Source organism: Pavona decussata, unplaced genomic scaffold (assembly GCF_977016875.1).
Source record: "Pavona decussata unplaced genomic scaffold, jaPavDecu1.1 SCAFFOLD_124, whole genome shotgun sequence".
NCBI classification, from domain to species: Eukaryota; Metazoa; Cnidaria; class Anthozoa; order Scleractinia; family Agariciidae; genus Pavona; species Pavona decussata.
In genome coordinates this window covers 183609-196224 of record NW_028145538.1, presented here as the reverse complement: position 1 = coordinate 196224, position 12616 = coordinate 183609, and the positions used below count along the sequence as shown (strand labels likewise).

Genomic DNA, 12616 nt, shown 5'->3' with positions numbered 1-12616 from the left:
TAGAGTTATTATTTCTTTTTTCATAAAACACAGCTTCAAGCGGATTAGTGGGCACATTCACTTATCAGTGCATAACTCGTCACTTTTATCCGGGCTTCCCAATCTCGCTCCTCAGTTCGTCCACGTTACCCTTCACTAGCAGAACGGGAAACGCGGACCGCTTGGGAACGAGATTTGGTTTTTACTTTGTTCACGCGGGAGGGCGCTATTTCTGGAGACGTCCTCAAGTTCACTTGCAATTGGTTTCTCACTGCAATTAACTAACCTGCTTAGCACAGTAAAACTTCATGCAGGAAATCCACGTTTATAGGCTTATAATATTGCATCTAATTTTCTCCAATCTGTAAATCCTCTCAGTGGAATTATTGCGCCGATCAAATCGTTCCTCGAACCTTCAACATTCTCCCCCCCCCTCCCCCACTCCACTCAGGGGCACTTCCCTGCCTGGGAAGTAGGGTATTTGACGCGAAAGGCCTTCTAGAGGGTGGGGATTTGAGCTTTATCTGGGTGGGGTGGGGAGTTTGAACCTAAAGAGTCAAGTTTTCACCTTTTTTTCTTGTCTGGCGGAATACACGTCACTTTCATGAGCGATTGGCTCATGACGAAATAGGGTCTCCATAAACTTTTCAGTATTTTCGATGTGTGTGTGTGTGTGTGTATATAGAAAATCTAATTGAATGTGAATGAACCAGATAAAAAAGAAATTGGAACATTTTTTTTGGGGAGGGGCATTTGATCGTCAAATTCGGCGTTTGGGTATATTTGAAGAAGTCAATTTTGGAGGGGTGGGGACTTTCGAATTGATCTGCGCATAAGAATAACAGGCCTTTGTAAAAGTTGAAAACGAGAACAATATTTCCTGATACACACCGACCAAACAAAAAACGTTGTTGCTCCCTAACGTTTCTTATTGTTGTTCTCAGGCTTCAAGTTGCAGACTTTACAACAGGAGTAGCTCAAATAACTGCAAGGCTGATCTCGACTTTTCGTTTGCGGTCCTTTGCAGTTTATCAGTTACAACAGGGTACCGAATGGAAAAATGTAAGCAAAATACCTTAAATGGCGTTCCTCGTTTCCGTGATCGTTCACAAGGGATTAAAAGCTAATGCAGTTTGATATGTTGGGCTTGCAGTTTCAGCTAAATATAAAGATATGAATTTGGCGAACGGAATCTTGTCTCTTGACTATCCCAGCTACAGTAACTGATGACTTTCCGAAAATCTAAGGTGGCCTTATTTTTCACTCTTAGCTGTTTTTGCCCCTCCGAAGACAAAAGGAATGCCGATCTTCATTTCTTATATTGCGAAACCTCGAGGTTACATTTCACACAAGAAAACACTAGATTTTATCACAATCAAATCCGAAAATCTACTCCGGCAAGGCGATTAAGTTCTGGAAGTGATATTCACATTCACCGAAATAACCGCGCTATAAGACGAAGGTCAGATACAACTTATTCATTTCTTTCGGCCACTTTTACTGACTTCAATGGCTTGTTGGTTCCGTTTATACACTGTCGTTCCTGACAAAATGGCCCGGGGGGGGGGGGGGGGTACTTGGCTTAAGTTTTGCTGGGTATGTGCCTCTGGCCTCTCAGAGCCCCTACCCCATTATAGTCTATTTTGTGGCCAGTTATAGACCCCATTTTAGTCACTTTTTGGGAAAATGTAATTTTCGCGATCCCAACTAAGTCACTTTCTATTCATGCATCTACTTTAAAGAACGGAATGTAATGCGAGGTGATTGTTACATTTTATAAACAACAACTTTCTGAACTTTTTAACCGAGACCATTTTGAATCCCTACTTAATAGAATTTTCGCACCACAAAAATCCGAAAATGTGCGACCCCATTCTAGTAACTATATTGAAAATGCGACCCCATTCTAGTCAATCCAGTCGTGAAAATGCGACCCCATCTAGCGGCACATCCCCATTAGCCTCTTATAAGGAAGTAACCCCCCCGGGCAAAATGGTACTGCACATCGCCTGGCACTTAGCAACAAGAACTGTAGGTCAGCGAGACATGCAATTTAATCTCAGACAATTAAGAAATTCTTTAACTTTGCATGTAGTCCAGGGTCCTATAAATCTTGCAAGGATTTTGATATGGTTGTAATTTAACCCTTTAACCTCTAATATCAAAGAACAAATTCTCCTTTCTTGTCCCCATACTTTGCTTATAATAGTATTGGGAGAAGTTATTAAAATATCAAGAAAATTCACCTTGGAGGATCATATCCTCAATTCTCATGAGGTGACCTCAGCGGCTGAATAAGCATTGATATTACATGCTGATCACTGTTAAGGCTTCAAGGGTTTAGGTAGATGGCGTAGGGGCGAAAGATTGATGAAGTTTTGGTAAATATACCTACTACAAGAAATTTCTGTTTTCTGCAATGTGTTTGCTCAAGTTATACACGCAATATAAAGGGTCACTACCTTATTTTGAAACCCCAGTAAAATTATGTTTTCTTCTCTTGATGTCCCGGATTTGGTCATTGGCATTTATCTTGAACTTGAGTATACTGGAGTATAAGGAGTTTTTATGGTGGCCATGTTGGAGGTACAGAACAAAAACACAAACATTTTGCATAAAACTAGTGCGTTCGATGTCACCAGGCTCTCTCTCCTTTGCCAAGTTGGTGATGATGTCATCCGCCCCTGCAAAATGTGCGGGGGTGCAAGATACGCGTCCCAAGATCCATTCATTCATTCAATCAACGTTATCCCATACAATCTCCGTCGACTCCAATCTGTATTAGGAGTGCGTTCTTTGTACGTCGAACGCAATAAAAGTTATTGTTTTAGAGCTGGAAAATGTCCTTGAATCATAGTTTCTCATAACACGATTTTTTCTGAAGTTTCGACAAAGCATTGTCGATTTTTTATACTGCCACTTAAAAAACGCTGACACGAGCAGACAACGCAGTTTTTTGTGAAACTGTGTTTATTTTATTGACGTTTTTGCATAATATAATCAGAAAAATAATGACATAAATCAATGGTTGTCACGTAAGAGTTGTTCAGAGGTGCGTGTTGCGTGACTAGCGGATACCGTGGTCAAACCAAGAGGCTTGACTAACCGCATCGTACAGATGTCATTAGTTTTAATCAAATCTCAAAACGGGTATATTTAAAAAAACCTAACATACAAAACGGTCTACAACATAAAATTATAAAATAATGATGTACGGTTAAATTTGAACTACACGAGAAGCACATCAGCAACAATGAAATGCTGACCACTTGTGGCACGAGCATTAAGCAAACGATTATCAAAAAGCATTCTTTAAATGAAGAACTAATCGTAAATCTACAATTTACTGACATTCAAGTAGCCCCTTCTCTTTTCTCGTTCGAGTCTGGCGCACAAGTTAAGCGATGAAAAGAAACCGAACATTTCTCCGCCCTTCGCTACCAACTTCAGGTAACCAGCCCTTACTGGTAAAAAAAAAAAGAAGAAAAATGGGCGATCGCAAAGTTAGAGTTCGTGCTTCTTAAACAGTTCCTCGAACTTTGAACATTGCTATTATTATGAGAAGAGAGAAGCCAAAGCCCAAAGGACTACTTGACTACAACTTGTTTTAAACTATCCTGATTAAATAATAATAACAATAAAAAGCTCAGTTTTTTTTTAACTGTAAGTGTTATCTGGTAGCCTTGTTACAGGCGCTTGAAATGGCATCAGCTTGCCAGTCTTCTAAAATCATCTGCTATGAGCTGCAACCAAAACGTTAAAACGACCTTGCTTAAACGCAAGTGCTACTTATCACCTAGACACACAAAAACAACGAATCATTTTATATTCCTCTTGGAGGACCTCATCATGTAACTTCATTATGTTTTACCTTAACGTTAATCAATTCCCTTAAAGCGCTTCCTTATATCAGATTAACTAAGGCCAGCAGAGAGGAACGTTATCCTTCCTGCTTCCTGACACAAACATGGTACCAAAGTGAATGTTACACAAGCCAGAAAACCCTGACAAATGGACAGCGCTATTTAGATTTTACCCAGTTTCACCATTTAAAAAAAAAGGAAACAAAGCTTCTAATTTATATACCTTTTGGTCATTAACTACAAAACTATTGGGAAGTCGGTTACGTTCCTGAGCATGGTGCATGTTTTTTTTTAATCTACAACGCCTACAACGAAGGTGCATTTTACATACATTAACTATCTTGTCTCGTTAAAAACTTATTTTATAATATTCAGCCACCAAACAACATAGGGCAAAAACTGTTTTTCCCGCAGACTTGTTAGGAATTGACACAACTGTGAAGGTTTGAGATACTTGAAATGAACAGTCCAGGGTGGTGGTCTAGGTATCTTTGCGGCTGTGAACGACGACGTTTTGTTAGTGTGAAAGATGAAATAGCTGACTCTACGGTTATTCCTTCATAAAAATGGGTCTGCAAAACAGGTGTGAGAGGAGAATTTAAGTCACATTCGACTTTCACTGATGAAGGGCTACGCCCGAAACGTCCAGAATGTCTTCAACCTTCTGGCACTTCTCCACCATTTATACAACTCTGTTTTATAGCTAAATATAAGTCTAGCTGGCATTGTGCTTTTGTCATAACTAACAACAGTTAAGGCGTAAAAGGGACACGAAATTTTTTTTAACCATCCTCAAAAGTACGCTTTCAAGAATTTTTAAGGCAGATGGGAAACTACGGCCTTTAAGTCTGCGAAAACATGTTTCTAGCCCACGGTTTTCATCAGGTAAAACTAAGGAGGGGACTGAATTAAAAACAACCTCCTTTGCAAAACAACCAGGGGTACAAGAATCTAAGACCGAGTTGCCGAAAGACTCAAAAGCTCACTAGCCAGCAGTCCCTTTCTAGCTAGTCAACCGAGCCAGTCACTTACGCGAGTACGTAAGCAAAGTACTTTTGGGAAATCAAATTGGCAGGGTACAATTTTCATGAAAACAGCCACAACCTTCGGCACTGAACTCTACAGGAACCATTTGAATTCTAAGCGCTACCCCCCTCCCTCCCCACCCCCATGATTATCATCCCTTTCGTCCAAAATAAGGGACGCGGCTTAGAAAATTTCCATGCGGATAGCTGGGGCCTTGTTTGTAACGTCAAGGTTGTTGTTGTTGTTGTTTTTTTTTGCTCTGTTTGGGGCCATTGTGTTTATCATTATATAGTACAAAACTACCAGTAGATTACAACAAAACTACGCTACTTGTAATGGTCCATGTTGACACCGTGATTTAAGCAGTGACCAGCGGTTCATCGTCAGAGAAACCTTGGATTAAGGGTACTTGGTCATCATCTACGGAAAAAGAAAGAGAATAAAATTCAACCACAAACCTGGACGTGATCATTTACAATTCTCTTAGGACTGTACAGTATTGTATCACCACGACGCTTAAGCATTTCGACTACTTGAAAGTCTAAACCTGCCCTGGATCATTTGCAGATATATAGCAACATGCTTTTTACATGTGTCACTCATCTGAGAAAACTGAACGCCCGAAAGTAGGCTATGAAAAGCAGCGAGGGTAGTCACTTCGGAGAATTAAAGGCCAGAGCAGACCTAAATTATTGCATTACGGAGCTGTATGTTCCATTACTGTCTGCACTAAAGAGGTTCGACAAGAAAACTGTAAATGGTTTGAACCCAGGAGTCATGTCATAAATACGTAAATTATGATCATCCGGGTGAGTGTAGTCCAGAGAAGGACTGTTTGAGGTGAAATTGACTGACGTTTGGACAACCTGAGCGGAACTCATCTTGACTCTGATGATGACTTCCGCTCAGGTGGTCGAAACGTCAGTCAATGTCACCCGGATGATCATAATTTACGTGCTTAGGTTCAACAGTATTATGAATAAATCTATACCTGAATGGAAAGTTACTCCACCATCATCGTCTGCTGTCCGCCTCGACATAAGAGCAAACATGGAGTGCTCCAAGCGGCGAGACTTACGGATGAAGTAAGCGGTGAGTAAGACAAGGATCAACCCCACAATGGCCACCGGTACTGCCCACACGACTGCGCTGATGCCCTTCTTATGCCCAGTTTGCTTGCCAGGGGTGGGTGGAGAGTTGGGTGGCAGAGATCCTAAGGATAAAAATACAAGTCATAAGTCACAAAGTCATGAACAGGGTGTCAAGTGGTTTTAATGTGAAATATTGTAGGATTTATTGGACACTTCTTTTCCAAAATATAGGACACAAAGTTAAATTTCTCTCCACTCCTCATCCATTTACTCGCCAAATAGACATATGTTATCAAGTGCTAGAAATTTCAGAGAGCGCCGCACAAACAAAAACATGTACAAAATTTAACCAGAAAGAGATTGAAAACCGCAGTTCACAGTGAGCAATCTGAAATAGCCAATAGAAATCCGGTATCTTCGATCCGTCCAGTGGGTATAAAAAAACACACATTATCACAAAAAGAATAACATCGCCTAAAGACCTACTCAAACCAAGCCATTTCCGGCAACTGATCCACGAGAGGATAAAACCATGGTCTTGCGTAATCATTTAATGGCGCACTTAAAACACAGGAGGAAAATACTAAGCTCCCACGCAGAAACCTCACTGTAACAGGGCGGGGCAAGGAGATGACAAAAAACACAGCCGTACCTAAAGCAGACTAAGCCCTCAATTTCACGCATTGCAAAGCTCTCGAAGAAGCTGCAATGAAGAAACAACAACTTGCCACAAAACAAATTGCCCGTCCGGGCGTCCCGACCAAAACAGCGAGATAAAGATTATTACATGGTTCAAATCCTATCATTAGAAAGATAATAAGAGAAGCTGTACTGTCATCGGACGTACTGAAACGAGCCAAACCAAACCTAAACAAAATGCCTCAAAGGGCATAAGAACAACAGTCGCTAGACGCAGACCTCATAACCAGGAAATGACCTTTCAGATCAAAATACAACACATGAGACAGCACATGGTTTTGTTCAGTGAATATCATGCAAATCCTCCAGTTCATCATGTTAGCATGCTGCAAACATACTACAAGAAGCTAAATTGGTCAAAAGACCGAGATAGAAGCAGCAAATATCCTGATGCAAACATACGAATAGGAGTTGTGTGGGAGGGCTTCCACCCCCATTTTACGTGTTTGAGGTACCTAGTCTCAATCTCGTTCATCAATTTAGCGCCTCCATTTTGTTTACTGTATCGAAGGGAGGCAGAAAGCCTATCTTATGCCTTTTGCCGTCACAATTGCAGCTAAAATAACTAGTATAAAGTGTTCGTTCGATTTTTCGTCTCTTTATCGGGACGGCCTCGCACAAAACCATATATGGTAACTCATATAAACCTGAGAAGCAAACCCTACACCACATGCTAATAGATTGCAACACAGCAGTAATATTCTCGATTTTATTTCAAATTGTCGATTCCCAGAAGCGCTCAAACATTTCCCATTGCTTAAATTGTCGAGTTTTTATAAGTTCTTCTTTCGACGTTTCATAAAGGTTTGGTTTCCTTTAACTCAAACTACAGTCGATCTAAGCTCCAAAGGCGAATAAATACGTTTTCAAAATACATCAACAAACCACTGTCCATCAAATCCAGGGTGAAAACAAACGATGCAAGGCCATTTGCTAACCTGTGTCGTGATTCGCTCGAAACATTATCCGGCTAGTGGTTGGCCAATTAACCGAAATAACGCCAATTTGCATAATTCATAAGCTAACGAGTGAGTGGGTGACACTCTTGCATAAGAACTCTCACAATGACTCGTTTCTATGCTTCGCATATCCATAAGTTAGAACAGTGTCTGAGCGCTGAAAGACATACTCTAGGAATAATTTGAGCCGTGGGTTACCTTACGCAACGTGCTGGCCTGGCAACCATACTTACATACTTTATTACCATGGAGATAACCCGGCCCTAAAAACCAGAGGCCTAACTACAACTTTGACAAGAGAAGACAAGTGCCACCAATCTACCACCGGTACAACTTACGAAAGGTTACATATCTCCAATTTACCGTTGTGTTGAAGGGTTCTAATGTCATGGGCCATTTTTCATTAAATCAGTCCCCTAAGAATGTATGAAGGGGGCCATCACAAGTCAATTAGAGAGCTTAAGCAACAACGACGGCAACGGCAACGACAACGCCGCAAAACAATAGGTTTAATGAGCAAAACAATCGCTCCGCACGTGCATTTTACGTTTTGGTACATTTCTTTGCCGTCCTCCGCAAAACAACAACGTGAAATGACCACATTTAAGGTTTTGTGGAGTACGTGAACGTACGACGGTGAATTTTTCATTTTCTTTCTTAACTTGTACGCCACTCCTACCAATTTGGTTCCTGGATAGTTCGCCATTTTTGTAAAAGTTGAGCGAGTTGAAATAATTGCGAAGTAGCACAAATGAAATAGATATATTTTCAGGTGACGTTTTCCTTGCCGTTGCCGTCGTTGTTGCTTAAGCTCCCTAATGCCTGAGCCACGCCATGCTGCACAAAAGTAAAACAAGTCTCCAATAAGGTTTGGTCTAAACTATAACTAAAAAAGAAGGTGAAAAGATACGTACCCAAAAAGCTGCCAACGATGGTGTTGTTCCTTCCGTAACCACATCCGTAACCACAGCGAACTTGAAAGATGTACTTTTGACCATCAACTACGTAGGGGCTGTCTTCCCGCCTAAGCAGCCAATGAGTTGTGCTTGCGTCTGTTCGACCATTAGCGATACGTAGATCCGTATCTGGAATCCATACTATAATTTCATAATGCTAAAGAAGAAACCAAAAAGAAAACTCTTAGTTTGATAGGCACAAATGAAAGTTGAGCCGCAAGCATTAAGGACAATAATGATAGATCAGAGGATTAACTCTGTAGCGTATGTTCAAGTGTTAAGTGAACCCATGAAATTCCTACTGAGCGTTAGCTCTAGTAAGGAAATGGAAGACTTCTAGAGACAAAGAAGAAAATCAGGCAGGAATCGAACCCACGACCTCCGCATTAGATCAACCGTTGCTCTACCGACTGAGCTACGAGGCCAGACGGGAGAAAGCCGTGGGTGATAATGGTGGTAATTTCGGCAATATGGGTGTAACTGAATGTCGTGCAAGTTTGAGAGATAACAAGTCAACACACAAAACTCTATTGGAGCTATTGTTACATGAAGGATTATAAATAAACTAAAACTGAGCTTTTGGAAGTCAAGAGTCAAGACACTGATTTCTATCATATTATTTTAAATTTGAGCCTGGAAGAAATCATTCAAATGAAAATCTGTTGAATAGAATTGTAACCTTGCGTTAACGATTATACAAAAAAAGAGTGGTAATACTTTTTGAGGAAATCGCAGGTGCTTTAGTTGCGTACAAAACTGTGATGGTTTCTCTTTCATTTATCGCTTAACACCGGTATCGCAGAACACTATTGAGCAGTGCTTAGCTGTGGGGACTGATTGCGATTGAATTACCACCCCCCTTCCCCCAAAGACAAGAAGAATACAACGAAGAACACAAGCTTTTCCTCTTTTCTTTTCCTCTAAGAAACCCACCAGACTGGGTCCAAATCATATGTTGGTAAATTACAGTACAATTTTGTCAGTAACTTCTTCTTTGCTTTTGAATGAAAAACTTGTACCCCAACTGATATTGATGATGTGGTTTACCACCCCTATGATATTCGATATATTTTTAATTAATTCATTTCAGGACTGATATATTTCGGGTGATTGCTCTGCATTAAAAGATACAAGTAAGCTCCAGTTTGGGCGTTTAGCTATCATAAATGTCGATCAGTGAAATTTTGTACGTTTTTTTCTAAAAACCAAGTCTATCAAACACTTGACTTCATTCAGAAATCACAAATGCAACACACTTCTCATGACCTTTTAAATTATATATTACAAGGCATTGTGTTTTTCGTTACCATTTCGGAAAATTGGGTGAAAATTTTTGGGAGGGAACGGTTCAATCACTTTCAAGGGAACCTCCACTCCGACAACAAACTGCTGGTAAATGTCGGAAACAGTGTCTAAATTCTAAGTTTTAGTTTAAAAAGTAGAAGTGACATTCAAGTGTGCTGAAAACTAGATATGATTTTCGCCTATTTTCGGGTTTAAATTTTCCGGGCGTCGCCATTTTGGATTTCATTACATTATACGGTTGCCGCTATTGCCAGTAAGCAGAAGTTCTTTAGTGTAAAACAATCGAGCAACTGTATTACGTCATGAAATCCAAGATGGCAGTGCCCGGGAAATTTAAAATTAAGTATAGGCGATAATCAAATTCTGTTTTGTCCGACACAAAAATATTATTTCCATGTTTGCCAACGAAATTTGAAATTAGATTGTATTTTCAACCATTTAGTGCTAATTAATTTCAAGAGTGGACGTTTTCTTTAATCGTAGATTACCAACCAGGCATTTATCATGGTCGTTTGGTGGATCCCAGGTCAGCTGAAGGGCATCCTCACGTTTCTTGATCCAATCACTTTCGTTTTTACCAGGAATAAACTTGACTGCCAGTTTTGTGACTGCACCAGCTGTGGGTAGTGTTGTGATGTTTGTTTCCCTGCCGTTACTAGACTTGCCGTTGATGACCGCTCTAACGGTAAAGATGTAGGTATTGCCGCAAGGGACGGTAATATTCAGAGTTGTGTTGATGGCTTTTTCATGGGTGGTGTCAAAACTGCAGTGAATACATTCAGTAGTAACCATATAATACTGCAAAAACAAACATGAAAAAGAAACAAGTCAATGGCTAGCCTTAAGAAGAGACATTCAACTGGGAAACGTCAGACAAGAAGTAGAAATCATGAACGATAAGACCCAACAGGTTTCTAAAAGCGGATTAAGCATAATTGTCGCGGACGAGGGAAAAACATCAAATATGAGCATGCTACTTAGATCACTTCATCATTCTATCAGGTGGCATCGTTCACAGGTTGCACGAAACAAGAACAATCAAGTGTATGCATGTGTATGTGTTGTATGTAGTGGATAATGGGTGTCCAAAAAGGTAACCACTAATTTGGTGTCAGATTTTAAGTTAGCAGGAAGGGAGGGTGAGGGGGAGAATGGGAATGGGAATGGGAGAAAAGAGATAGTGAAAACCTCTCCGCCCTTCCACGGGGATTTTTTTCTCCGGGTACTTCGGTTTTCCTCCTTCTACAAAAACCAACATTTCCAAATTCCAATTAGACCCGGAAACAGTGGATGAAGGACCCACTCTGTGGAAGACAATGAAATTCCCATCATTTATCATTATATTTTTTAAATAATAATAAATAATAATAATAATAATAATAATAATAATAATAATAATAATAATAATAATAATAATAATAATAATATCTCTATAAAAAAACCTTGAATGCGCTTTAAATGATAAAGTATCTAAAAATAGTTTAAAAAGGCTTAATGACATTGAGAAAAAGTATAAAAAGATAAAATGTTAGAGAACTGCTTAAATGACACTCAATGGGACTAACTTCTACAAAAAGAAAAAAAAAAAGAAAAAAGAAAAAAAAAAGAAACTGTTCGATTTAAAAATGTCAAAGGAACTTGAAATGCACAGTTCTGGAGGTGAGAGCATTCCAAAGCTTTGGAGCAGCACTTGAAAATGCTCTCTCACATGAATGGCTAGGTTGACTGAGCTGAATGCTATTTGTAGTTTTTTAGAACTAAGCTTCTTTGATCAGGAAACTAATGTAGACTGGCATTTAGAAATAACCTTTGTTAAATTATCCATGATAACTACATACAAGTTACAGTTCCAGAAAACAAAAACTTCAAAGACAGAGATTGAAGACAGTGTTAATTTGCTATATTTATATTAAGTAGTAGAGGTTTACCGTTGAATCACTGACCAATTTGTGACTGAATGTTATGACATTACCCCCATCCTTTATGCCCCTCGTTTACTGATACATCAATTAATATTGTGCCCCACCTCTCGTTTCTCAACTCCCCTCTTCCTAATTATTGCACAGTCCCTTAGTGTAGAGTAGCTGATAAGTTCAACTTGTTATTAGATGCTAGAAGTTGAATGTTAGGTTAACTAAGAAGTCTAAAAGATAATGCTTGTTTAAAATCAACTATTAAAATGTAATGAGCGTCAGCAGAACACTACACTCCATTCAATTCAAAGAAAAAAAAAAAAGTCAAAATGTTTTCTTTTCGAGTAAGTTTCGCAAAAGTTAGCACACCAGAAACAAAAAATTCAGAAAAATTTTGAATTTTTCACTTGTTTCGTCACAAAGGATAGTTCTTGCAAAGGTTAGAACTCAAAAGTCTATGCAACAAGACGTACATATGCTTGATAAACAGCAGAAGAATTATCTCGTGGAGTCATGTTGCAACACGTTCAGACATGACACGTGTCTTTGCAGAGGCTAGGGTATTTGTTTGACCTTCTAGCGCCAGGCAAATTTTGTTTGTAAATTCAACCGAAGTGGTCTCCCCTAAACCCCCCACCCCATCCTACCCCACGGGGTTTAACATAATACTACAAGAATTCCAGGTTATTTTGCATTTAGTAATGCACCAATGCCAAGAACTGGGACAGGAATCACAAAGCTCTCCTAAGTAGAGTTGTTTCCTGAGTATTGATTGTTTATGATAGCCTATTGTTGACATAACAATACACAATTGTTTGGGAACAA

General features: G+C 39.6%; 1 protein-coding gene across 1 annotated transcript in view; it reads right to left on the bottom strand.

Annotated features, from left to right (window-relative positions):
• Window positions 1-2931: 2931 nt before the first annotated feature.
• The window catches only part of LOC146469307 (sortilin-related receptor-like), a 101420-nt gene continuing 91735 nt past the window's right edge, over window positions 2932-12616 (bottom strand). Inside the window, exons 48-51 of the mRNA XM_085123315.1 lie at window positions 10371-10676; window positions 8532-8730; window positions 5860-6081; window positions 2932-5288 (exon numbers count right to left, since the gene is read on the bottom strand). Coding sequence (XP_084979441.1) covers window positions 5227-5288; window positions 5860-6081; window positions 8532-8730; window positions 10371-10676 — 789 coding nt within the window. The 3' untranslated portion in view covers window positions 2932-5226. The remainder of the gene's footprint in view (window positions 5289-5859; window positions 6082-8531; window positions 8731-10370; window positions 10677-12616) is intronic.